Source organism: Eptatretus burgeri, chromosome 8 (assembly GCF_056783735.1).
Source record: "Eptatretus burgeri isolate ZD-2024b chromosome 8, Ebu_testis_v1, whole genome shotgun sequence".
In the NCBI taxonomy this organism is placed as follows: Eukaryota; Metazoa; Chordata; class Myxini; order Myxiniformes; family Myxinidae; genus Eptatretus; species Eptatretus burgeri.
This window is the reverse complement of record NC_140968.1, coordinates 107,846,271-107,873,881: the sequence shown is the minus strand read 5'-3', so window position 1 is coordinate 107,873,881 and position 27,611 is coordinate 107,846,271. Positions and strand designations below refer to the sequence as shown.

The 27,611-nt window shown below is 45.7% G+C and overlaps 1 protein-coding gene across 1 annotated transcript in view; it reads right to left on the bottom strand.

Annotated features, from left to right (window-relative positions):
* LOC147022502 (contactin-associated protein-like 5) overlaps nucleotides 1-27,611 on the bottom strand; it is a 774,700-nt gene that overhangs the window by 24,730 nt on the left and 722,359 nt on the right. The window contains exon 22 of the mRNA XM_085893466.1: nucleotides 11,937-12,200. Within this exon, the coding sequence (XP_085749592.1) occupies nucleotides 11,937-12,200 (264 nt within the window). The remainder of the gene's footprint in view (nucleotides 1-11,936; nucleotides 12,201-27,611) is intronic.

The following is a 27,611-nucleotide window of genomic DNA, read 5'->3' as shown; positions in this document are numbered from 1 at the left end:
GACAGCCCAGATGAAGCATTTGTTGTCATTGTTTTGAACATTAACAACTGCTTTTAAAATTTTTATTACTCTTGGCAAATCAATATAGGAAGAAGCTCTAAGAGGATCCAATTTCAAGACGTGTAAATGTAAGAAAATGATTTTCCCAATGTTAAACCCACTTCCTTCTGTGTTATCAAAATCAATTTCATACCTCTGAAGTTTATTATAAACATGACAATCTTGGAAACCTTGAAATGAAAAAATGAAATGAGAGTTTGTTCTCATATCAGGTGTTTCTTTTTTCAACTCGTTGCTTTGTCTTCTTTTGTCAAATATAATTTTACTCCCATATAAAATAAAATGGTATTAAATTCCCTCAGGATCTTGTTAATTAAAGTTTCAACAGCCGAACTAACTTTCACAATTGCTTTCGCTACCGATTTTGGTTCTGGCTCTTAAAACCTAAAGATTCTTATTTTTATGTGATTTTTAAATGTCCCATCAGTATTTTCAATCACAAACCTGGCTGCATCTTTTGAGGCTTTTTTGTATTTGTATGATTGAAGATGTTTCTTATAACTACATTTTAATGTCATTTGAGCATATATCACGATGTTGTTTTTCTTGCTCTACTTGTTGGATTTATCATTAGTTGAAATATATTGGTGGTTCTGTAAAACTGCATGTCTCCAAGGCAATGGCACACAACATACAGTGATCCCAAGGCAATTATTTCAATAGTATGCGTCTTAGTTAATCCCTTCCATAAGTGTAGTGGGTAAAAGGGAAAAGATGCGTTGCGTGGGACTTTTGTAGTTAGGTCTCTTATATCTTCATAACCTTTACTTTTTTTCTTTTTTTGCAACACCTCTTTTTTACACAAAACATGCAAGCAAGCACGCACACACACCAATCAGGAAATAAGCAAGCATGTGGTGAGCGTCTCCAGTATGTTTATGCTGCGATCGCATCAGTGGCTTGGCGTATCGATACATCGTCGATCCTTTGGAGTTTGCGCACCAATTCTCCATTGAAAACTGTACGCCAATTCCCAACCGCAATTTCACCTCAGGCCTTCTTTTCACTCACCAAACCATATCACGCTCACCACAACAACTTCATACAACTGATAAAAATACCCCCGCAACAACTCACGTTTACATGCGACCGTTATTCATCAATCTCGATTCGGACGCCACGCGGCAAGCAACTCTCACTACGGATGCCACATGGCAACCATCTCTCACTCCATATGTCATAGAGTACCCTGCTCAGCAACCATCGCAACTGCCCCATGGTCGTCAAATCTACACCGTAGCCTGAAGGGACCCAGAGGAGACGTGGGTCGAGCTATTTCAAGGCATAACGCGAGGCACGAATGTGTGCTGTGGCTCGTGAAGGGACCTATGGGTAGCACAGGGATTTCTCTACAATTACACATTGGAATGAAGACCAGTGCACGTTCGGGGCCAGAGAGCGCATCCAAAGACCATGGCCCCATATTATACTCAGAGCTCTGATGCATAACGAGGTCAGCGAGCAATTAACACATTTTTCGCCTTTGAGGCCTGGCAGGGCGTGGCTATGACTGCTATGGCCCAACAGAGGAGCGTGATTTCATCTACGGCTCGTTTTAATCCGATTCTCGGCCCCTCTCCTCGTCTGGGCCCATAAAAAGGGCGGAGTGGAGTAAATCAAGGTTTTTTTTTCACCCTTTTTGTTGGTGCATCGCTGCTGCTGTTTGTCTTTTCGTCCATGCTCTCACTCATTGTGGTCAGGGCTGTCGGTGGTGCTGCAGAGGGAACTGCGGAGCCAGACAAGAACGCCGAGTGGAGCAGTCGGCGGATCATCAGCGCAGAGCGTGAAGTGCCGCAAGTCCCCGTGACCAAGTGGGGGGGGGGTGGTCGCTGCGTGACCAACTGCTGCCATGATGCGCGGCCACTCCATTGCATGTGATCCTTATTAGGTTACAGACACCTACATATACAGATTCTGACACGGATCGGATCGGGACTTTCTTCTCACGCATCTTTTTCCACCATCTCTTCTCTTCTCTTCTCTTTCTCGTCGACTGAGGACACATAAAAGAGCATCAATGCGGGCGAAGCCCGACTGTTCTTTTAAGGGCAGGAACGAAAGGAGCGAACCTAACTGACTTCACCTCACATTTTTCCTTTCACACCATGCTGCACCCCCACATTGCACCATAATCGCACACTCTAGTACACCCATTATTCCTCTCAACTCCTTTTTTCCGAAGCGCTCTGGGGTGCTTTGGTATGCCGACCACACCAGGTATTGAGAGGACATTTACTCTCATCTGCTTCTTTCTCTCTCGGCTATCTCTAATTTTCCGTGTGTGTGTGTGTGTGTGTGTGTGTGTGTGTGTGTGTGTGTGTGTGTGTGTGTGTGTGTCTGTGTGTGACAGAGAGAGAGATAGCACCTGTCATAGCGTAAGTTAAGACTGCATAAGTCCAACTGGATATCTCTGCTCTGTGTCTTCTTTTGTAATATTGTTTGCCTTTTGCCGCACCCCACAAATTCCTTGCTTTCCCTGCTGTGCATTGCAATAAACCCATTTACTGTGCCAAATAACTTTCCTCACATTCTGGTTTTAAATAAATGTGCTGTTTCGAAATGTTCCCAACTTGTATAATTCTTTACCTTTCATTGACCCGCTTGGCCCACACCCAAGTTTAGCCGGGACGTTATTCCCCAAAGATTTGTTTCATAGCCAGGACGAACTTGGCAGTTCCGCTCGGCCGCACCTGATGCAATAAATAATCTGGTTAACACAAGTACGAACTGAGGGTGCGTTCCCGGTAAGGCGGTCACGTGACCCAAGGTAAATGGTTTGATGGATGGAGGACCTTAAATCATGTGGTCGAGTTATTGGCATTGGCGGTTGTTGAGCAACCCGCCGCGACACAAAGTTGTTCGTGTGTGATGACCTGCGATTATGTTGAGTCCAGAGAGGAACCCGAGACAGTTGTGGGGGAAAAATTTATATTAATGTATTTTAAATTGTAACAAATGGAGTTTCAGAAATGCAACTTTTATGCTGCAAATTGAATTGGCTGTCATTTCTGGCCAAAAGACTTTTGCCCTAAATGATAAGAAATGTGTTGTTCTGGAGCAGAGTGACCGAGCTGATAAATGAACCTTTGCTTAGAAAATGTACGAAGTTGCTTTTTGTCTAAAAGACACGTCTACAGTCTGGGTGAATATCCCCCAACCTCTCTCTCATGGAAGTATAAAATATTTTGAAAGGCACATTGTTCTCAGTACAAGCACGTGAGGAAGTATAGTTTCTCAGTGGCTTGTATTCCTTGGAACTGACCAAGTACCAAGTTAGAATAAAACTCTCTGATGTAATGTAGAAGTGAATTGAATCGGGTTGGTCTAACTGTTAACTAAAGTAAGAATAAATGAAATAGAACCAAATAATATTGCAATCAAATGGGGATTCTTAAGTTCATTGTACAAGGGTGAGAAGTGTATGGTGTATAATTAGGAAATAAATTGTTTCACAAGGAAGGACTTGTGTGTACATCAGTTTTATCAGTGTCGATAGGGTTTTTGTAGGATTTTATAATCAAATCGGACAAACGTTAAACTCTGTCTGAAGTCAAATAGGATTCCACAATCGGTCAGTTAGAATCCTTCAGGAGGACAACGATCACAACAAGGTGGGTTAAAAAAATCCACATCAGTTGGTGCTGTGACTCGGATTCGAACCGACGTTGGTGCGGTGCTCGTGACCGGAGGTGCTTAATCTGCCGGAGGCAGTGCCTGGAGGATCGACAAGTGCTTGAGCGAAGGTAAGGGAGAGCGCTCTCAGCAGGTAACGCATTTCGAACAAAGAAAAGTTCATTGTCAGATAATTTTATTGAGAGAAAAAAAGAGGATCCGGCGGAGGGAGTCCGTTTTAAAGTAAACGATAAGTTCTGTAGTTGTTTTAGGAAAGTGCTGGAGAAGAAGAGGAGTCAGATGACAAGAAGAGGTTCGTTAAGGAGCCAGATGCGTAATTAAATAGGCATGATGAAGCGACATGCCACATGTTTGCATTGATACGGACCGGCTGTGAGAGAGAGGCCAAGGACACGGCTGAGACGCCGAGATAGGGTTAAAATAGATAAATATTATAAGTTACCTGTTTGTAAGAGTTATAAGAGTTACTTTTTGTTCATTGAACTCACTGGAAGTTTGTTGGTAGTGAGGTTGTTATATTATATTGTGTGGAGGTTTTACGGATTTGTAAATGCAATGATTTGCACGAAACGTTTTGTAGAGTGCAGGAGACGATTAACCAGCTGGGAGCATGGTTGGTGATTTGCATTGAGATGCTTGTGTTACTGAGAGTAAAAATGAAACTTGTGCGAGTCCAATATTCACTGTAATGAAACGTGTTCTGTTGGGATTTTGACGATATTTTAATTCGTGCTGAGTTGAGCTGTGGGTCTGTTTGAAATGGCATGTTTTCCATTCTTGGCGCTGTATTTCCACGCGAAGGTCGCAAACTACACTGTGTGAGACCCCCTCCACTCGATCTGTGGGGGGTGGCCTATCTTTACACTGAGTCTTTGTTCGAGCCTTTGCTTTAGGTGTGAAATTCGATTCATATGCAGATTCAAGAGGATGAGATAGAAATGTGATTGGTATTTGTCACATGATCACACGCGAGTCTATGAGATGCAATGCTGTTTAGTGTATGTGTTGAAACCATGACAGAGTAATGCAAACTGTGGGTTTTGCCTGTCAGAGTTTTTTCCATTTTCTTCCCACTGGATGTGGAGAGAAGTTCCTGCTCCTTGTTCCTTGGTGTTTGTGGCGCACCCTCTCGACTGAATCTGTTTAAAGTGAAGTCCATTTAGGAAAAGTGTTGAAGTTTTATTTTACAACCATCAGGATTTTGAATAAATTGTGAAATAATAATTGTGAATGTGGATATACTGTATGTGATTTAAATGTAGAAACGTGATTTGGAATGATTTTAATGATTTGATGATGTTTAGCACGTGGGGCAATTCACAGATAATAAATGATTCCCTCGGATGGACGTTGAAATATTGTTTTATTCGTCTGCGAATGTTGAGGTTACCTGAACTTGTGCTGGGAAGGCAATGGCAAACAACCCAGTGTAACCCTTTGATCGATTCAGTCAAGGTAAATTCATGATTTAATTGGATAGATGCTGAAGATTTAATTTTTCATTTAAGGATTTTAAAAGGAAATATTTTATTGTTTTGACCAAAAAGTTGTTTAAGAGAGTTTGGATGTTTATTAGTCTGAAGTTTAAGATGCTTTTCCAAGACTGGGATAAAATTAGGGGAGGTTGTAGCTACATGTGTAGACAGAGTGTTTGAGCTGCAATATAAACGATATTCGCCTGATAACAGATTTGACAATTTTTGAACAACTGTTTAAAATGATTTATTTGTTTTGATAAAAGAAAATGGATTCGTAATTGAGAAGGTCGGAGGAAGTGATAGATGGTTTGTGTATGTGAATTGAAAAAATGGCAGCATGTTTGCTGTTTTGGTGAGAGAGAAGTGGACAGATGGAGAAATGTCAGAGATTTAAAATGTCGATGGAAATAGCAAATGAGATGGATGTTTTGAGTATATGTACAACTGGGATTTCTGTATATTTTAGCATGTTGTTTTGGGAAATAACAAGGAAAGGGATTAAAATATTGATATGACATACAATGCAAGTTCAATGCATCCATAAGAATCTTTGTTAGTCTTGTAGAACTACATGTGCCCATGACGTTTATTGATTGGTGTTTAATTGATGCTTTGTTTGTTTCGGAGTGTTGAAAGCAGTCTTTGAAGCAATGTACGATTTCATCTAAATGAAGTTTCCATACAAAGATTGGACGATGGGAGAACCCAGATTTGGGTGATTGAGCATTCAACACATGATTATGTCCCTTCCTGAGGAGATAAGATGGAGCAATGTGGGAAAAGAAAGAAAAACCCACTGAGGAGAAGGTTGAGCAAAGTCTTAACGTCGGCATTGTGTGGTGCCTGCGTGGAGGAATGTTCTCAGCCACACTCTCGATTGCCGCTCTGCAAATACATCGTGAACTTGCTGTGGTTGCTTCAATGTACGACAGGCCTGGAATTCCACACTGCGCTCCTTCAACCCAGTGTGCGGCCCAAACTTGTACTTGCCCACATCTACCTTCTCCTCAGCTCAAGGAGTGCTTCGATTGTGTTTCCCGTTGGGTGCCGCTCTATCCACACCCTGACATGTTTATCTTCTGACTTCGGGTAGCATGTTTTCAATGTGTGACACATGCTGATGAACAGGCCATAAATTAAATGGAAACTCACTCATTTTCTGATATGAGCACTCGCTGCCATTGTTGATTGAACTTGAATAATGGAAATATTTTCTCCTTCAGGAATGGGACATGGTAATCATGTGTAAGAAAAATTATTCAAATTTTCCTTAAAGAAAAAAACGGGGGAGTGTGGGGGAAAAATTCATATTAATGTATTTTAAATTGTAACAAATGGAGTTTCAGAAATGTAACTTTTATGCTGCAAATTGAATTGGCTGTCCTTTCTGGCCAAAAGACTTTTGCCCTAAATGATAAGAAATGTGTTGTTCTGGAGCAGAGTGACCGAGCTGATAAATGAACCTTTGCTTAGAAAATGTACGAAGTGGCTTTTTGTCTAAAAGACACATCTACAGTCTGGGTGAATATCCCCCAACCTCTCTCTCATGGAAGTAAAATATTTTGAAAGGCACATTGTTCTCAGTGCAAGCACGTGAGGAAGTATAGTTTCTCATTGGCTTGTACTCCTTGGAACTGACCAAGTACCAAGTTAGAATAAAACTCTCTGATGTAATGTAAAAGTGAATTGAATCGGGTTGGTCTAACTGTTAACTAGAGTAAGAATAAATGAAATAGAACCAAATAATATTGCAATCAAATGGGGATTCTTAAGTTCATTGTACAAGGGTGAGAAGTGTATGGTGTATAATTAGGAAATAAATTGTTTCACAAGGAAGGACTTGTGTGGACATCAGTTTTATAAGAGTCGATAGGGTTTTTGTAGGATTTTATAATCAAATCGGACAAACGTTAAACTCTGAAGTCAAATAGGATTCCACAATCGGCCAGTTAGAATCCTTCAGGAGGACAACGATCACAACAAGGTGGGTTTAAAAAATCCACATCACAGTCCATCCCTTGTGGTTTCCCCGACGATACCGGCTTGCAACAGTATTGAGTGTGCTTGCACGATTGTAAGTGTTTGTTGTAATATTTGTAGTCCTTATTGCAAACACCACAATGAGTTATATTCGGCATATTTATATAACAAAAAAGATGATTTTCTCAGACCTACTACCATCAGGAGAGCCAGAAAACAACATCTTTCTCATCTTAAGTCTGAACTTTCAAACCTCTGTCCCTCCTCCAAATCCTGGTGGCATCCAGTGAAGCCTGCTCTGGTGTATGTTCCCCCTCCATCCCCTCCCTTACCTCAAATGGCTGCACAGCAGACAATGCATGTGAAAAGGCTGATTGCCTAAACTTCATGTTTGCTTATAAATCTTGTGTCCAAAACCCATCGCTTTCTGTACCCACCTTACCAAGTCGCACCCAACTGGACTTGGACTCTGTCCATTTCTCCTGACAAGGTGGAGAGCTTGCTGTCAAACCTCGACTCAAATTCTGCAACTGGTCCAGACGGCATCAGCCCACGTGTCCTAAAAACGTGCTCTGCTGCTCTTGCTCACCCTCTCTGTTCTATTCACCCTCTCATTTGCTCAAGGTCATCTGCCATCTGCTGGGAAATCAGCAAACATTACTATCCATCCATAAATTGGGACCATACTCTGTGCAGAGCGTTGGTGCTGCTTAAGCAGTCTCTTTGGCTATTGAGCACAATCCTGGATGGGTCGCCACTCTGACACAGCATATCAGCATGCTGGCACTCATTTTGCCGACCTCGGAAGGATGACAGGTCGAGTTAACCCCAGCTGGTGTTAATTGAACAGCTGAGTTGGATTTGAACTCAGGCCCCAATCCCATCATCCGAACCATTAAGCCAACACCAGGCATATACATTACTGCCCTGCATAAAAAGGTACAAAGACAGATCCCTGCAACTCCAGACCAATTAGCCTTCTCCCAATCATAAGCAAGGTTATGGAATCCATCATCCATTGCTTCAGACATTAAATCCTTCCTCTTCTCCAAATGCTTGATTTCTGATCATCAATTTGGTTTCAGATGAGGTCACTCTACCCTGGATATGCTGCTTCTACTGTCCCAACAATGGATGGAGGGACTCAATGCCAGACATGAAATCAGAGCCAAAACCCTAAACATATCGTGTGCTTTTGACACGGTCTGGCACCCTGCCCTGCTCACCAAACTCTCTTCCCATGGTATCCAAGACAATCTCCACTCATGGCTCCCATACTTCCTCTTCTGTTGCAGCCAACATGTGGCCCTTAAAGGAGTTCTCTCATTCCCTCTTCCTTTCCAGGATGGAGTTCTTCAAGGCAGTGTTCTCAGCCGTGTTATTTTCCTGTTTTTCATCAATGATCTCTCCGACTCCCTGGAAGATGCTCTATCTTTTTGCTCTTCTTCTTCTTCTTCTTCTTCTTCTTCTTCTTCTTCTTCTTCTTCTTCTTCTTCTTCTTCTTCTTCTTCTTCCTGTGGCTGCTGGTTGCATAATTGGTTGAGGGCACAGCTATGCTGCTGATGCAATGCCCCTATTACCGGTACATTGGTGCTCATTTCACTGACCTCGGAAGGATGACAGGCTGAGTCAACCCCACCGGGTGTTACTTCAACGGATGAAGGCGGCTTGCACTCAGGACCCTGAGATCCCAAGCCAGCCACCCAAACGACCATGCCAACAAGTCATTTTTGTTGATGTCTCCATCTACCCTACCGTACCATCTCTCATTCCTCAGATCGGCAGGCAGCAGCCTCTTCACTCTCTGCAGACGTGGATAAAATCACAAGCTGGTCAAACACTTGGAACATGTCTTTCAATCCTGACAAATCTCACACCCTCACTGTGTCTCTCTTGAAGGACCATCTGGATACCCACTCCTGTCTTCTTTCTCAACAATCCTCTTGAGGAAGTTCAGTTATTGAATCTCCCGGGTCACACTCGCTATCAGTCATGATCTTTCTCAGGAAAATCACATTTCAAAGCTGACCTCCCAAGCCAGCCACTGACTCGGCATCCTCTGTCCTCCAAAGCCCTTCCTTGGAACACCTGCACTCCTATCCATCTGCAAGACCTTCATCTGCAGCCTGATGTAGTACCGCTCTCCCCTCTGTGCTGGCTCCCCTGCCTCACATCTTACTCAGCTTGACGCAATGGAAACCAAGGCCTTCAAGATTATTGGAATCTCTCAGGATGAAGTTGAGTCTATTTGTCCAAGTCGGCCTCTAAATTGGCCTTCAACTCTGCTGTTGGTGTTTCCCCCCTCTCTCAACTGTTCTCTCTGTCCTGTTGTGTCCTGATCCGTTCAGTGTACTAATACTAGCCCTTCCACGAGCCTCGAGCATGTATACAATCAATTTTTATTTTTCTTCAAATTGCAAATTTTGCTCTTCTGAAATCTGCTTGCTCGACAGGTATTTCGTTCTCAATATGAAGTTTTCTATTCTGTGATGAATGATCTTTCGTGATATCTTGCTCGCATGTGAAATCAAGGCAATAGTTCGGGTATTTGCATATTCTCTTGGATCCCCTTTCTTTGGCAATGGTATATAGTCTGTTTCCATCTGTGAGGCTAAACAATCCTGCTCCAGATATGTGTACAGATAGCTGTTAACATTTTGATTGCCTCCTCCACAACTATCTTAAAGAGTTCTGTCGGAATTTCATCGGCACGTGGTGCTTTTCCATTTGTCAGCGCTTTAAGGGTTCCACGTACCTTACATTCTATCACTATTGGTTCTTAGTCATATGATCTTACAAAGAAAGGTGCCATTATATTGCTGTCTCGTCTGGATAAAGTTCCAGTGTAGTCCTTCCATCTTTCTTTCACCTGTATTTCTTCTGTCACATTGTTTCCTGTCCTACTCTCCATCTGAGACCTGAATTTTTCCTGTGATCTCTCTGATATTTTAAAAAAGAGATCTTGTTTTCCCCACTCTGTTGTCACTTTCTCTCTCTATTCATGCCTCTTCAAAATACTTCTCATCGTCTTTAATAGCTTGTCGTTGGAAGTCGGCATATCGCTGCTTCACGTCCTCTCTTGATGCATTTGGTTTTCATCTCTCTTCTTCTGTCTGCAATAGATATTGCCTTGTCTGACAGACATTCAGCCTTCTTCTTTCTGCTTGCTTTTGTGATGTTTTTGACCTTTTCTTTCACAATGTCTTCAACCTGTGCCACAATTCATCTGGCATCCTGTCAACCGAGTTCAGCTTTGCAAAATGTTATTAAAAAAAAATAATTCTTTTAAGCCTTTATTGCGTATTGTTTAGATACGTTTCCAGGGTCATATCTGGTAGGATTTTCCGATTTTTTTTTCTTCTTTCTCAATCTGACTCGTAGTTTTGCCACAAGGAATTCATGATCTGTTTTGCAGCCTGCATCTGGCAGAGTATTGGCAGATTGCACAGCACTTCTCCATCTTATATTGATTACAGTCTGTGCTTGGGTTGTTTGAACCACGTGTTTGCAATTATGAGCTCATTCTCCACATCGAACTCTCGCATTCTCTCTCCTGGCTCATTTTGGATACCAATTCCATGCTTCACTGCAATATCTGGTGCTCCTGCTTCTCCAATTTTTGCATTCCAGTCTCCCATAATGTCCAATAATAATTAAAACATCTCCTTTAGGCACTTGTTCTGGCAGTTCCTGCAACTTTCCAGAAAACTGGTCCAAACAAGTCCATGTAAGTTAACTTATCCTCAAAACTTCAGTTCTTGTGCTCCTCATCTCTCGCTTTATTACATTTAACTTTCCCTGATTCATTGACCTTGCATTCTACGTTCCAATTTCGTGAATATTTGAGAAGCACAAAGTTCAACTTCCAGTTCAGGCAACTTCAATGACAGGATTTCCTTGCTGGTTTAATCCAGTCTGTCATAACAGCCAAGCCTTCTCATCAAAGCACTTTGCTCTTGCTTTCAAACCTGCGGGACTCATCATCCGGCACCATGGCTTTATCTCTCACATTTCTGATCATGATTGTTTTTTTGGCATGTGCAGATGTAGTTTGTCATTGCTTTCGATGGGGAAGTGTCTATACTGGACGGGTGATCCCAGCCATTGTTCCCCATAAGAGAATCCTTTGTCTCGCATGACCCCCATTAATACTTCTCAACCCAACCCTCTTACTTCCTCTCCACCTCTCCTTTTCTGTTAACTTATTCCCTTACTGGTCAAAACCAAATGTTTCCCCCTGCTACCTCACTGTCAATTTCCCTCCATACAAACTGCATCATCCCTCCATCTATCAGTCCATCTTTTGATCCTTCTATGGCAATGGGATTTTTAACTTCCACCAACTAATGCTAGTGGATGGAACACTCAGTTCAGTGTCAATATGAGCAATGATGCAGTTTGTGATATGATACTCTGCATGTAAAAAACAATCCAACAGTTTGTAATCAGGCTGAGAATCAAACCAAGACCTGACATATTAAAGGTAGGTGTGCTACCTCTGCACCAACCTGTCAGATGATTGCATTCCAACAATGAATGGTATTGATATTTTTGTGTTGTATTATTTGAGTGCCACCTTCACTTCGATCAAACAACATAGGCTTATGAAATGCTATCAACCATTTATTTGCAAGTGACAATTGAGCAATGCAGTTTTGAATGGTGGTTTCATACTGAGTACTGACATTGGCTCATAAAAGCCATGATTATGGAAGGTTAACGTCATGAATCATAAGTGAATAGCATGATATTCGATGAAGAGAAAGAAAGATAGAATGCCTTGACCTTCGTTAAACCAGGAGGCTGTGCTTGCACTTGAAGTAGGGTGTGTAGTGAGGTTCGGATTGTGGTTTGTCCACTGTGGTAGCTTGGAACAAACAGCAGGTTGCAATGTCCCACTGAGCATGAGTCCTGGAGGTTGGTGTGCAGAGATCCTGAAAGCAGCTTTCAGAGGGGTTGCACCATTGAACACTACACTAGAGAGACACCCAGTAAAACTGGGGACGACTGACTCAGACTTCCAAAAGTCCCAAAGGTCTGGATGGTCTTCTGTGAAACAAACAAACAAGCAACTCTAATTACCACAATTAGTAGGTTTAGATCATTGACATAGATTTCAAAACTAAACAATATCAATGGAAGTGTGCGAAATGGCATTCAGCCAGCCATACTGCCAGAAGGAAGGAATGAACACTTGCCAGTTGTCAGCTTAAATAAAGATACAAAAAGTAAAACTCTCCAAAAAAGATTGAAACACGTGGTCACATCCAGCGGTGGCAATTTCTTTGCATGATTATAGGGGGGACGATCAGGCATTGTGGGGAGTTGTCTCACAACATTTTAGAGCTGATGCTGAAAAAAAAAAATCAACAACAAAATGGAGCAAGGGGTGTGTTATGTACCGATGTTATTGTTACCGCTGTGATGGACAAGATACACAAAAATGCACATGATATACAGGGTGTTTCAAAAAGACTCGGACAACTTTGGTTGTTCATATATTTAGAACCACAAAGGATACACTTTGGTTTATATGATACAGAAACTCATAAGATTTTGTGCACACCAGCAATACACTTCAATGTGAGCTCCGTTTGTCACGCGCAGGACATCAAGGTGGTACACTAGTTCTTGACATGTTCGGCTCAGCATGTTTGCGTCCAACAGTGCACATGCACCTGTGATCTGAGAATGAGGATCCTGCAGGTTTGCCACCTTGGTGTTGTAGACAACTTTGACAAACCCCCACAGAAAAAAAATCAAGAGGGGGGGGGGGTTATATCCAGTGATTGTGGAGGCCAGGCAGTTGGTTCGTCTCGGCCAATCCAGCGACCTGGAAATTTTTCATTCAGTTCAACTCGAACGATGAAGGCCCAATGAGGGGGAGCGCCGTCATGTTGAATCATGATATTGGATTGCAGGTCTTCAATCTGTGGGAAGGCGCATTCTTCCAACGCGTTCATGTAAATTGAGATCACGATCCTCTGCAAAGAAAAATGGACCCACCAAGTGGTGATGGAGAAGGCCACACCACCCATTTACCTTTGGACTGTCACATATGTGTTCAATGACCACGTGAGGGGTTTCAGAGCCCCAGACCCTCACATTGTGCCAGTTCATCTTTCCCGATACATGAAAGCAATTTTCGTCTGTGAACACGACCTTTGTCAGGTAATCTTCATCATCCTTGATGTGACTGAGTAATTCCAGGGCAAACACCATGCGTTTGGGTCCATCATTTGGTTTGAGATTCTGCAGAATCTGCACCTTATAGGCATAAAGCTTCAGTCTTTTATGCAAAATGCTGTGTCCAGTGCTGGTTGGTAGTCCCAGTTCTCTGGATGCGCATCAAATTGATTTTTTTGGGACTTTGTTGAACGTACTCGTTCAACGTCTGCTGTACTTGTGCTTGGTCGACCAGTACTTTTCTGTTTCTGACAACTTGCATTCTCCTTAAACCGCTTGCACCACTCTCTGATACTCGTCTGTGATGGTGGATTCCTTCCATACCTTGTTCCGAAATTATGCTGACCTTGCATGTCCGATCTCGGATTGATGAAACATTCAACGTACTGACCTTTCTCCTGTGGAGTCACAATTTTATTTCAAATTAAACCACCAGACCTGAAAATAAAGACAACTTAACGTGTTTCTTTATCGTATAACAACAAAGGGCATTGTTGTATCATTTGTAGTACATTAAATATCTTAACTAAAGTTGTCCAAGTGTTTTTAAAACACCCTGTACAATGTAAGTGTAATGTTCATCTTCCCTTGGATCTAGACAGTGTTTACTCCATGTTTAAACCCCCTAAATGCATCACGGTGAGTTTTTGTCCTGTTGATGAATCCTTGTGTCCCCTGTACGTCTACCTGATCCATCCCGTCTCTATGTACGTGGCATATTTCCGCTCAATGGAACTACAGTTGTCCCATGGTGTTTCGGAGACAGGTTTTCATCCGACGGAGAGAACTGAATGAGCGCTCTACTTGGCACGATGTAACAGGTGCAAACCAACAAAAAGTAACAACCACAAAAACTGGTCCCCTTGCTCGATCTGCTCGGCAAAATTATACTTTTCAGTGCAATGTTAAGTTTTGCACCCCCACCACCCCCCCCTAACCAAAGATCATGGATCCGTACCTAACCCACACTGGATTATTACCGTGGTAACTTGGAAAGGCATCGGTGAATTTATTAGGGGGCCTTCTGAAACGCCGCAACGTTATGGGGTCCAGCTCACGAACCTCAACGTTGTGGTTCACGGTTCACCTCTTGCACAATTAAAGAAAATTCCTCTTCATTTCACATGATCAAAGAGTGTATTCCTAACAGTTTTTCCATTGGTGAGCATCCCCAATACGGTTTACTTTTCAGCTTCCAAAGTTTCGTTGAACTCGTACAAAGGTCTTGTGACGTCCATTGCTTCTCGTCGTCCCAGGTATGTCACCCCCGAGCTGAGTTTCTCACAGAGGGATTGTGCTTTTTCTTTCTCAAACAATCAACGGTTTCTCACCATGTATATCACATATTTATAACTTTTGAGATAAAATTTGGGAAACGTTTTTGTGGTTTTCTCCTTTTAATTGGGAAAATATACACACTACATCGAGAGAAAAATAATTGTTGAGGTATTCTTGTCCGCTTTGAACTCGACTCTTCCTCTTCTTCTTCTTCTTATGTGTGCTAAACATGACAAAAATAGCTTTTAACTCGAAGGGCACTCAGTAGAGCGTGTACCTCCGCCACGTAATTCCTGATCCATGAGAACATATTGGGCCCAATACTTTTTTGAAATATCATGCGGTACAATACTATATCGTTTTTTGGCCCTATCAATGATGAAGAATCACTTGAAAATTAAATAAAGCTTGCATCCAGATCCTCACCAAAATCGAATCAGTTCTTTGTCACACACCCAACATGTCCACCAAGTTTCGTCCGAATCCGTCCACAACTTTTTGAGATATTGTGCTGTATATCGTTTTTTGGCCAGATCTCTGAATGGTGAAGAATCACTTCAAAAATTCCAGTCGTTGGATCCAGATCCGGATCTTCACCAAAATCTAATCAGTTCGTTCTTGTATCACACACAATCGGCCCACAAAATTTCATCCGGATCTGTCCACAACTTTTTGAGATATCCTGAACACAGACAGACAAACAGACAGAGAGGGGTGAAAACATAACCTCCATCACCCTCGGTGGTGGAGGAAAAATGGCAAATGTATTCATTACTTTTCTCCATATTCTCATAATAAAGGTTTGTTGAATATTTGATGAGAAAAGCTCAAATGATAAGGCAGAAAGTATATCAAAATGTAAGCGGACAAAAATATATAATTAAACACCAATGTGATTTTACAAACCCGCTCGTCTCGCTGTGTGTGACGGGCGACCATAGATGAGGCTCATTTGTCCTTACAATGAAGGGAAAAAGGGCAAAAATGTTGGGCTGGGGAGGGGGGTAGGGGGAGGGGGATACTGCCATTCGCGACTCCCCCATCATCACCACCCTTGGGACTCATGTCTAATTAATGTTTTCTCGCCATGTGTACCATTTCTACATATGTAGAGTACCTTCAGAAAGTATTCACACCCCTCCACTTTTGTCACATTTTGCTGTGGAAAGCCTGAATTTAAAATGGATTAAATATAAATCTTTTGTCACCAATCCAAACAAAACACCTCATAATGACAAAATGAAATTAAAACCATGTGGTCAGCTTATTCAGGTGTGGCAGGATTATTCAGATGTGGCAGGATTATTCAGGTGAGGCAGGCTTATTCAGGTGTGGCAGGATTATTCAGGTGAGGCAGGCTTATTCAGGTGTGGCGGGATTATTCAGGTGTGGCGGGATTATTCAGGTGTGGCAGGCTCATTCAGGTGTGGCGGGATTATTCAGGTGTGGCAGGATTATTCAGGTGTGGCAGGATTATTCAGGTGTGGCGGGATTATTCAGGTGTGGCGGGATTATTCAGGTGTGGCAGGATTATTCAGGTGTGGTGGGATTATTCAGGTGAGGCAGGCTGATTCAGGTGTGGCAGGCTTATTCAGGTGTGGTGGGATTATTCAGGTGTGGCGGGATTATTCAGGTGTGGCAGGCTTATTCAGGTGTGGTGGGATTATTCAGGTGTGGTGGGATTATTCAGGTGTGGCAGGATTATTCAGGTGTGGCAGGATTATTCAGGTGTGGTGGGATTATTCAGGTGTGGCAGGCTGCCCAGTTGAGGTTGAAGGCTCAGAAGATGAAATGGAGGCTGATCCCCTTGGGATTTTTTTGAAGAACTTCATCATGGAGACATGAGTGGCTGCCTTCACTTTCTGTTCGTAGACCTCTTTGTAACATTTCAGCACATTCTCCATCTTCTGACACACAATGGAACTTCTCATGCAGTCGGGATCGTGTTCACCACGAATGATTCACTCCGCAATGATGGAGCAGGGAGGACTCGCTCAGAATGACAAAGCGCAAACTCACTCAGAATGACGTAGCAGGAACGAATCAGGAAGGACTCACTCAGAACGACGGAGCAGGAACGACTCGCTCAGAACGACGGAGAAGGAACGACTCGCACAGAATGACGGAGCAGGAACGACTCGCTCAGAACGACGGAGCAGGAACGACTCGCACAGAATGACGGATCAGGAAGGACTTGCTCAGAAAGGCGGATCAGGAAGGAATCGCTCAGAATGACAGATCAGGAAGGACTCGCTCAGAACAACGGATCAGGAAGGACTCGCTCAGAATGACGGATCAGGAAGGACTCGCTCAGAATGGCGGAGCAGGAACGACTCCCTCAGAATGACGGATCAGGAAGGTCTCGCTCAGAAAGGCGGAGCAGGAACCACTCGCTCAGAATGACGGATCAGGAAGGACTCGCTCAGAACGACGGAGCAGGAACGACTCGCACAGAATGACGGATCAGGAAGGTCTCGCTCAGAACGACGGAGCAGGAATGACTCGCACAGAATGACGGATCAGGAACGACTCGCTCAGAATGGCGGATCAGGAAGGACTCGCTCAGAATGACGGAGCAGGAACAACTCGCTCAGAATGACAGATCAGGAAGGACTCGCTCAGAATGATGGATCAGGAAGGACTCGCTCAGAATGGCGGATCAGGAACGACTGGCTCAGAATGACGGATCAGGAAGGTCTCGCTCAGAATGACGGAGCAGGAACGACTCACTCAGAATGACGGAGGAGGAAGGGCTCGCTCAGAATGGCAGAGCAGGAACGACGGATCAGGAAGGACTCCCTCAGAATGACGGATCAGGAAGGACTTGCTCAAAATGACGGATCAGGAAGGACTCCCTCAGAACGACGGATCAGGAAGGACTCCCTCAGAACGACGGATCAGGAAGGACTCGCTCAGAACAACGGATCAGGAAGGACTCCCTCAGAACGACGGAGCAGGAAGGACTCGCTCAGAACGACGGAGCAGGAAGGACTCGCTCAGAACGACGGAGCAGGAAGGACTCGCTCAGAACAACGGATCAGGAAGGACTCGCTCAGAATGTCGGAACAGGAACGACTCGCTCAGAATGACAGAGCAGGAACAACTCACTCAGAATGACGGAGGAGGAAGGGCTCGCTCAGAATGGCAGAGCAGGAACGACGGATCAGGAAGGACTCGCTCAGAACGACGGAGCAGGAAGGACTCGCTCAGAACGACGGAGCAGGAAGGACTCGCTCAGAACAACGGATCAGGAAGGACTCGCTCAGAATGGCGGATCAGGAACGACTCGCTCAGAATGACGGATCAGGAAGGTCTCGCTCAGAATGTCGGAACAGGAACGACTCGCTCAGAATGACGGAGCAGGAACGACTCACTCAGAATGACGGAGGAGGAAGGGCTCGCTCAAATGGCAGAGCAGGAACGACGGATCAGGAAGGACTCCCTCAGAATGACGGATCAGGAAGGACTCGCTCAAAATGACGGATCAGGAAGGACTCCCTCAGAACGACGGATCAGGAAGGACTCCCTCAGAACGACGGATCAGGAAGGACTCGCTCAGAACAACGGATCAGGAAGGACTCCCTCAGAACGACGGATCAGGAAGGACTCCCTCAGAACGACGGATCAGGAAGGACTCCCTCAGAACGACGGATCAGGAAGGACTCGCTCAGAACAACGGATCAGGAAGGACTCCCTCAGAACGACGGATCAGGAAGGACTCTCTCAGAACGACGGATCAGGAAGGACTCGCTCAGAACAACGGATCAGGAAGGACTCGCTCAGAACGACGGAGCAGGAAGGACTCGCTCAGAACGACAGAGCAGGAAGGACTCGCTCAGAACGACGGAGCAGGAAGGACTCGCTCAGAACGACAGAGCAGGAAGGACTCCCTCAGAACGACGGATCAGGAAGGACTCGCTCAGAACAACGGATCAGGAAGGACTCGCTCAGAACGACGGAGCAGGAAGGACTCGCTCAGAACGACAGAGCAGGAAGGACTCGCTCAGAACGATGGATCAGGAAGGACTCCCTCAGAATGACGGATCAGGAAGGACTCCCTCAGAACGACGGATCAGGAAGGACTCCCTCAGAACGACGGATCAGGAAGGACTCGCTCAGAACAACGGATCAGGAAGGACTCCCTCAGAACGACGGATCAGGAAGGACTCTCTCAGAACGACGGATCAGGAAGGACTCGCTCAGAACAACGGATCAGGAAGGACTCGCTCAGAACGACGAAGCAGGAAGGACTCGCTCAGAACGACAGAGCAGGAAGGACTCGCTCAGAACGACGGAGCAGGAAGGACTCGCTCAGAACGACAGAGCAGGAAGGACTCCCTCAGAACGACGGATCAGGAAGGACTCGCTCAGAACAACGGATCAGGAAGGACTCGCTCAGAACGACGGAGCAGGAAGGACTCGCTCAGAACGACAGAGCAGGAAGGACTCGCTCAGAACGATGGATCAGGAAGGACTCCCTCAGAACGACGAATCAGGAAGGACTCCCTCAGGGCGACGGAGCACAAACCACTCGCTCAGGATGACGGAGCACGAACCAGTTGCTCTGAATAATATGGCGTGCCAAAAATGTCTGCAGTGAGTGAACGATTCGCACAGAATAACACAGTGTGGTTCCGCCATCGACTGTAGGGTGCTTGGCAAGTGGCTTTAGCACTCAAGCAAGCACTCCAATTAAGTGGGGTTGATAAGAAAAGCCTGGCCAGACGGTGGCTGCATATTGTAAGGGATCGCTTTCACGTTAAAGCCAGTCTTCACCATGCCCACAGCAGTTAAAGAAATAAAATGAATTAGTTCAAATAATGACTTTATCCACAAAAGAGTTGCTCTTCAACGTAGAACTGTGGAGACATTGAAAAGTTTGATTGCCTGTGAAATAAACATCGGAGATAATCCTCGTCTGTGCCATGTGTCACGTGGTACATCGGTTTTCGGTCCACGCAAATGTGAGAACATCATTTTATGTTATAACGTCTGTTTTTCACCAGATCTGTTTTGATTCCCCGGAGAGCACCTCGCGGAACCTCCGAAAATATTGACACAGATCTGGCAGCTATTGTGGATGAGTAGTCCCTCTGGAGGACTGGGGGTGAGGCCAAGCAGTGAATGCATCGTCATATAGCTCAATTAAGCTGGTTAATTTTGGGACATTCTTAAATCATTTATTCACGAAATATAATTCTCCAAACAGTAGAAAAAGATAAGTTCAATGCTTGAGGAATTTCACATTTTCTTGTGGATATATAGAGGAGGAGGGAGCACAGCCATGCTTGCTTAAAGTAAATAGGTATATTGGCTTCGTTATAAGACTCATCATTTCTTTAAATTATGAGATTTCCCTCCAGATTTCGACACTTATTTAGTCCGGATGATATCTGATCCTCAAAACCAAAATAATAGTTTCATGATATACTTTAATTAGTCCGTGAGAACAGATCGTGGAAAATTGCATCATATAATGGATGAAATCACTCCAAGCTCCTAATTTGGAAACTGGAGTACTTACAAAAGCGATGTGCACAGCGATTCATAGCTCTGATGAACAGGCATTCGATCCAGAAAACAACATCTTTCTAATCTCAAGTCTGAACTCTCAAACCTCTCTCGCTCCGCCAAATCCTGGTGGCGTCAAATCAAATCTGTTTCTGGTGTATGTTCGCCCTCCATCCCTCCCTTTCCTGTTGACACTGCACGTGAAAAGACTGAATGCCTAAACTCAGTGTTTGCATCTAAATATTGTGTCCGAAACCCATCGCTTTCTGTACCCACCTTACCCAGTCGCACCCATCTGTTCCTGGACTCTGTGTTCTTTTCTTCTGAGAAGGTGGAGAACTTGCAATCAAACCTCGAATCAGATTCTGGAACCGGTCCAGACGGCATCAGCCCACGTGTCCTAAAAACATGCTCCTCTGCTCTTGCTCATCTTCTTTTTGTTCTATTCACCCTCTTATTTGCTCAATGTCATCTGCCATCTGCTTGGAAGTCAGCAAACATGACCACTCTGTGTAGAAAAGGTGCAAAAACAGATCCCTGCAACTACAGACAAATCAGCCTTCTCACAATCATCAGCAAGGTTATGGAATCATTGCTTTAGACATTAAATCCTTCTTCAACAATGACTTGATTTCTGATCATCAATTTGGTTTCAGACCAGGTCACTCTACCCTGCATATGCTGCTTCTGCTCTCCCAACAATGGATGGAGGTCCTCAATGTCAGACATGAAATCGGAGCCCAATCTCGAGCCATATCACGTGCTTTTGACATGGTCTGGCACCTGAACTGCTCATAAAACTCTTCCAATGGTATCCAAGGCCATCTCCACTCATGGCTCACAGACTTCCTCTCCTGTCGCAGTCAATGTGTGGCCCTAAATGGAGTTCTCTAATCCCCTCTTCCTGTCCAGGCTGGAGTTCCTCAAGGTCGCGTTCTGGGCCCTGTTCTTTTTCTGGTTTTCATCAATGATCTCTCCGACTCTCTAGAAAATCCTCTTTATCTCTTTGCTGATGACTCCACCCTCTGTCGTAACATCTGTCATCACTCAGACTGACAAGCCGCAGCTTCTTCGCTCTCTGCAGCTCTGGGTAAAATCACAAACAGGGCCAACACATGGAACATGTCTTTCACCCCTGACAAATTTCACGCTCTCATGATGTCTCTCTGAAAGGACCGTTTGCCCCCCCCACCCCCCCTCCTCATTTAATTTCTCAACAATCCTCTTGAAATAAGTCTTCGTTCAAGCTTCTGGGTCTCACTCTCTGCCACGATCTTTCCTGGGAAAGCCACTTTTTCAACCTGGTCTCCAAAGCCAGTCGCCGACTGGGAATCCTCCTTCGTACAAAGTCCTTCCTCGGCCCACCTGAGCTCCTGACCGCATTCAAAGCTTTTGGCAACAGCCTGATGGAGTACTGCTCTCCCCTCTGGACTGGTGCTCCTGCCTCTCACCTTTTTCGACATCACGCTGTGGAAACCAAGGCATTTAGGATCATTGCTATCCCCGTGGTGAGGCTGAGTCTCTAGGCCTTTCACTCTCTCACCGCAGGCAGTTCGGTGGTCTCTGTCTTCTACCGTCTCCTTTCCGATCTTGCCCCCTCCCACTCTGTCTGCGATATGTCCCCCATATTTCCGCAGGGCACTGAAGGTCCGCCATTAACCCCCTTCTGGTAAAACTATCAAAATCACGAATCACTGCTCACCTTCACTCTTTCATTCCTCTTTTTTCCCACCTTTGGAATAAACTCCCACACTCTCTTAAATCCCATTTTTCCCTCCAGGCCTTCAAAACAGCTGTTCAACACCACCTCTTATCTTTCCCCATACAAAACCTCGATCTTTTCTAACCCCGTTAATCCACCCCAAACCCACCTCCTTCAAATTCCCTGCCCTTCTTCCTGAAAGTTCCCTGTCGTGTGAGGTCCTGAAAGTCCCTGTGGTGTCCATGCTGTTTACCCCGGGTTCCCCGCCCCATCCCTCTCCCTTCCACAGGTCTCCTAATGTCTCTGTTCCCCACTGTTTTGTCCTTCCATCTCCCACCCCTCTTGTCTACTGCCCCTGTTGTTGTGTGCTGTGTGTTAGCTCTCATATGAGCCTCGACAATGTCTACAAATAAGGGAACTATGTATGTATGTATGTATGTATGTATGTATGTAAGTATATATTGTTGCGAATCTGGAAACCATTATCGCACTCATCATTCAGGTCCTTTAGTTCAGTTATCTCGGTAAGTCCATGTTCTATAGATAGCTCGCCTTCCATTGTTTAATGGGTAAATCTATGTAAATGCGCTGTGATATATTTAAATAGTTAGGGTTTGATCAGACGACCCTCCTCCACAACTAAGAAGAAGAAGAACCCTCCCGTCCCGTGATTCAACGGCGTAAACAGGAATGACGGTTGGGGTGAGTCTGACAGAAAGCAACGTAAACAGCCCCCACCCGCAGTTGCGGGGGTGGGGGAGCACGAGGGCGAATGAGTCACGCCGGAAGCGAGGTGGGGCTGGGAGGGATAAGAGGGCGATCCTCTGCTTGGCTTGGGTTGGTTCTGGTTAGTCTTGGGTTACTCTTTGGTGAGCCTTCGGGGTTCATCAGGCTCGTGTTCTGGTGGCTTTTGTTCTGCTTGGTGGAGTTGGTTGCTCTGCTTCGTGGCCTCATCTTGGTTCAGCTGGCTCTTCTTGGTGCGTGGAGCTCTTCGCGGTCTCTGCTTGGTTCCCGGTTTGGTGCGACTTCTTGGCCTCATGTTGGCCAGTGGTTCTTCGGGGAAGCGACGCATCGGGTCGGGAAGGATCGGCGCCTCGTCTCACCAGCACGTGGTCCGGAGCGCGAGGGGATCTGCCGGAGCTGGGAAAGGATTGCGGCTCGTGGTGGTTGGATTCAACTCGCCCACGCTGGTGCCCGGTCCGAACAGCTTGAAGACCACACGAGGTGGAAAGGTCCGAGGCAGACCCTGGGCTTCAGCTCATCTGTCCCTCCGAGCTGAAGTCTGCATTAAAGGCATCAGCCACCATTTCTGGGGTGTGTGTGTGTGTGTGTGTGTGTGTGTGTGTGTGTGTGTGTGTGTGTGTGTGCGTGTGTGTGCGTATGTGTGTCCGTGGGCCCGTCGAACAAGTCGAAAACTGTTAAGTGCTTTGTTCGCTGTATATACTTGCATTTATTGTATTCGGTATAGTTCTACTCTTCTGTGTTCCCCAGCTCCCCATTATTACTGTATAATTAAACCCCAATTATTAAATGTATCAGCTTGTTTTTTGTTTCTTTCATTGGCTCGACATGACGCGTGTTTGAGGATTAGTGTTCGTAACTTGTTCGTTTGGTCCGGCCCGACTTTGGTAATTCCGCTCGGTTACACCGGATCCGAGTCGGCGATAGCGAATCGATTCGGACAAAGTCGGCCGAGGGTTTTTTTTTTTTTTTTTTTGTATACCTTGGTCGAGGCTCGTATGAGAGCAAACACATAACTCACAGCAAGGAGGCATGAGACAAGAGGGGTGGGAGTGGAAGGGACAAAACAGTGGGGAACAGACACATTAGGTGAACTGTGGAAGGGAGAGGGATGGGGATGGGATGGGGAACATGGCGAAGAGAAGATGGACATTACAGGGACTTTCAGGAAGGAAAGCAGGAGAAATGAAGGAAGTGGGCTTGGGTGGATTATCGGGGGTAGAAAAGATCGAGGATTTGGATGGGGGAAGATAAGAGGTGGTGGTGAACAGCTGTTCTGAAAGCCTGGAGGGAAGAATGGGAAAGAATAGAGTGAGGAAGTTTATTCCAAAGGCGGGAAAAAGAGGAATGAAAGAGTGAACATGCGCAGTGATTCGTGATTTTGGTAGTTTTACCAGAAGGGGGTTGTTGGCCGACCTTGAGCGCCCTGTGGAAATGTGGTGGGGACAAATCGCAGAGAGAGTAGGGGGGCAAGGCTGGAGAGGAGTCGGTAGAAGACAGAAAGACCACCGACCAACCTGCGGTGATTGAGTGAGAGGCCCAAAGACTCAGCTTCATTGCGGGAGATGCCGATGATCTTAAATGCCCTGGTTTCGACAGCGTTAAGCCGAGAAAGGTGGGAGGCAGGAGCACCAGCCCAGAGGGGAGAGCAGTACTCCATCAGGCTACGGACAAAAGCTTTGTAAGTGGTCAGGAGCTCAAGAGGGCCGAGGAAGGACTTGGCACGACGGAGGATTCCCAGTCGGCGACTGGCTTTTGAGGCGAGGTTGGAAATGTGACTTTCCCAGGAAAGGTCATGGCAGATAGTGAGACCTAGAAGCTTGAAAGAAAAGACTTCTTCCAGAGGATTGTTGAGAAAGTGGATGGGGGGGTTTTGTAAACGGTCCTTTCGAAGAGACATAGTGAGAGTGTGAGATTTGTCTGGATTGAAAGACATGTTCCACATGTTGGACCAGTTTGTGATTTTATCCAGATCTGCAGTGAGCGAAGAAGCTGCTGCTTGCCGGTCTGAGGGATGACAGATGGTACGGCAGAGGGTGGAGTCGTCGGCAAAAAGAAATAGAGGATTTTCCAGAGAGTCCGAGAGATCATTGATAAAAACCAGAAAAAGAACAGGGCCCAGAACGCTACCTTGAGGAACTCCAGCCTGCACAGGAAGAGGGGATGAAAGAACTCCATTTAGGGCCACACGTTGACTGCGACAGGAGAGGAAGTCTGCGAGCCATGAGTGGAGATGGCCTTGAATACCATGGGAAGAGAGTTTGGTGAGTAGGGCAGGGTGCCAGACTGTGTGAAAAGCACGTGATATGTCCAGGGATATGGCTCGGATTTCCTGTCTGGCATTGAGGACCTCCATCCATTGATGGGAGAGCAGAAGCAGCATATCCAGGGTAGAGTGACCTGGTCTGAAACCAAATTGATGATTGGAAATCAAGCCATTGGAGAAGAGGAAGGATTTCATATCTGAAGCGATGATGGATTCCATAATTCCCCGGTAGTCCCCGGTAGATGGGTGAACTTCCCCGGTAGTCGGGCCACGTGGGTACTTAGGTAAATTGAAAAGTTGGCAATCGACCCTACCCCACGTGGTCTCTCCATTGGCGAACTTCGGTCCAGTCAGGACCCGTCCGCTCCGGACTTATCCGGGGCGACGACCTTAACATTCCGGGCTCACGGTCGAGCCGGCTCGCGGCTCCATCTAGTGATCGTGCTCACGGTCGACCCCCCCGGCCCCGTAACAATATGTATGTATATATTGTTGCGGGTCTGGCACCAGTGGCAAGAACGACCGCGAGGTGGGGGGAGTTACGTCGTCTCCCACCAGGCTCCCGGAATTGTAGGCTGTCGCTCACGGATAACTCTGTGAGGTGGTGGGTCGCTTAACCGACCATGGACGCCAATACCTCCACCGCGTAGCGTAGGGTCTTTTTGTCGAGAACCAATTTACCTAATTAGCCACGCGGTGTCGTCTACCGGGGAACCACGCTCTCGGCACGTCTTGCTCGAACCGGGTCACTCTACCGACTGTGGAAGTGTTCCAACTACCGACTACCAACTCCGGTTCGGGTGCATTCGAGCGGAACTGCCAAAGCCGTGCCGGCTCGGATGAACAGATTAACAGGAACAAAGACCCGATCCGGTTATGTAGATACATATGTAGATATCCAACGATTGACCAACGTACAGAGATGGTGGCGCAGAAGAAATGCGATCGAACAATCGACTGGTTGAAGGTGAAACGATTCAGTTCCCTGATCAAAGACTCAACCCAGCACGTACTCAATAAATCGGACTATAAGCTGTCTGACACGGAAAGGTTCGCGTTGGCGCATGGTTTTAACTTCGGCATTCCTAACCAGAATATTAAGAGGAAAGACATTTTTGCCGAGTTTGAACTCCTGTATGCTCAACTATCAACACATCAGGCTGTGTCAAACAAAGCAGACCAGGCGCTGAGGGCTAGACGATCGGACCTCGCGCATGCGTACTGTGGAATCACGAATGACGTCACGGATTTGCACATGCAACGGGATGTTCTCTTGGCAGTACAAGGATTGAGGAGGAATGCTGCCATTCACATCTGCAAAACGGATAAAGGCACCAGAGTGGTAATCATGAATAAGATTGATTACATCGACAAGATGATGGACATCCTTTTTTTTGTATACGTTGTCGAGGCTCGTGTGAGAGCTAACACACAACGCACATCAAGGGGGAATGAGACAAGGGGGGCGGGAGTGGGAGGGACAAAACAGTGGGGAACAGACACATTAGGAGATCTGTGGAAGGGAGAGGGATGGGACGGGGAACATGGGGAATAGAAGATGGACATTGCAGGGACTTTCAGGAAGGAAAGCAGGGAATTTCAAGGAAGTGGGTTGGGTGGATTATTGGGGGTAGAAAAGATCGAGGATTTGGATGGGGGATGATAAGAGGTGGTGGTGAACAGCTGTTTTGAAGGCCTGAAGAGAAGAATGGGAAAGAATAGAGTGAGGGAGTTTATTCCAAAGGCGGGAAAAAAGAGGAATGAAAGAGTGAAGATGAGCAGTGATTCGTGATTTTGGTAGTTTTACCAGAAGGGGGTTGTTGGCTGACCTTGAGCACCCTGAGGAAATGTGGTGGGGACAAATAGCAGAGAAAGCAGGGGGGCAAGGCTCGAGAGGAGACGGTAGAAGACAGAAAGACCACCGACCAACCTGTGGTGATTGAGTGAGAGGCCCAAAAACTCAGCCTCATTGCGGGAGATGCCGATGATCTGAAATGCCCTGGTTTCTACAGCGTGAAGCCGAGAAAGGTGGGAGGCAGGAGCACCAGCCCAGAAGGGAGAGCAGTACTCCATCAGGCTGCGGACAAAAGCTTTGTAAGTGGTCAGGAGCTCAGGAGGGCCGAGAAAAGACTTTGCACGACGGAGGATTCCCAGTCGGTGACTGACTTTGGAGGCGAGGTTTGAAAATACGAAACCAAATTAAAATATCTGGGCGGTGTAACGGAACATGATCGCAAGCCTCAGGTGGAAGGTCAGATCGTTAAACGACTGTTGCAGCTTCTCAAACGTGGAGAACTATTAAAGGAGGTGTACGACAGAATTAAACCTGTTGGAGCCCAACGTCCAAGAATGTACGGCCTGCCGATGATTCACAAGGAGAATATCCCTCGAAGACCGATACTGTACTGTCCATGGTGCAATCAGCACAACATGAGCTTGCCAAGTGGTTGGGAGAGGTACTGCAACCAGTATTGGATTCACTTTCTCATTTCGGCCCCTCGGCCCCTCTCTCCAGGATGTGGTTGCAAATGTGAATCATCGGCGAACTCTGCCCCAGCCAATGAGAGATCGAGGTGAAGATGATGAGCGGACCATTGGGCGTTCGGATTAACCGTGATGTCATTACGGCTGAACCAATCAGCGTCTACCTTATTGAGACCTGCGTATAAAGCATGCGCCTTCACTTGCTGTGAATTTTTACCCTGAAGAGTGCAGCACGAAAAGCTTCGGTCACTATTATGTCATGTTTATTTGTATCCATATTAAAGTTCTGTAG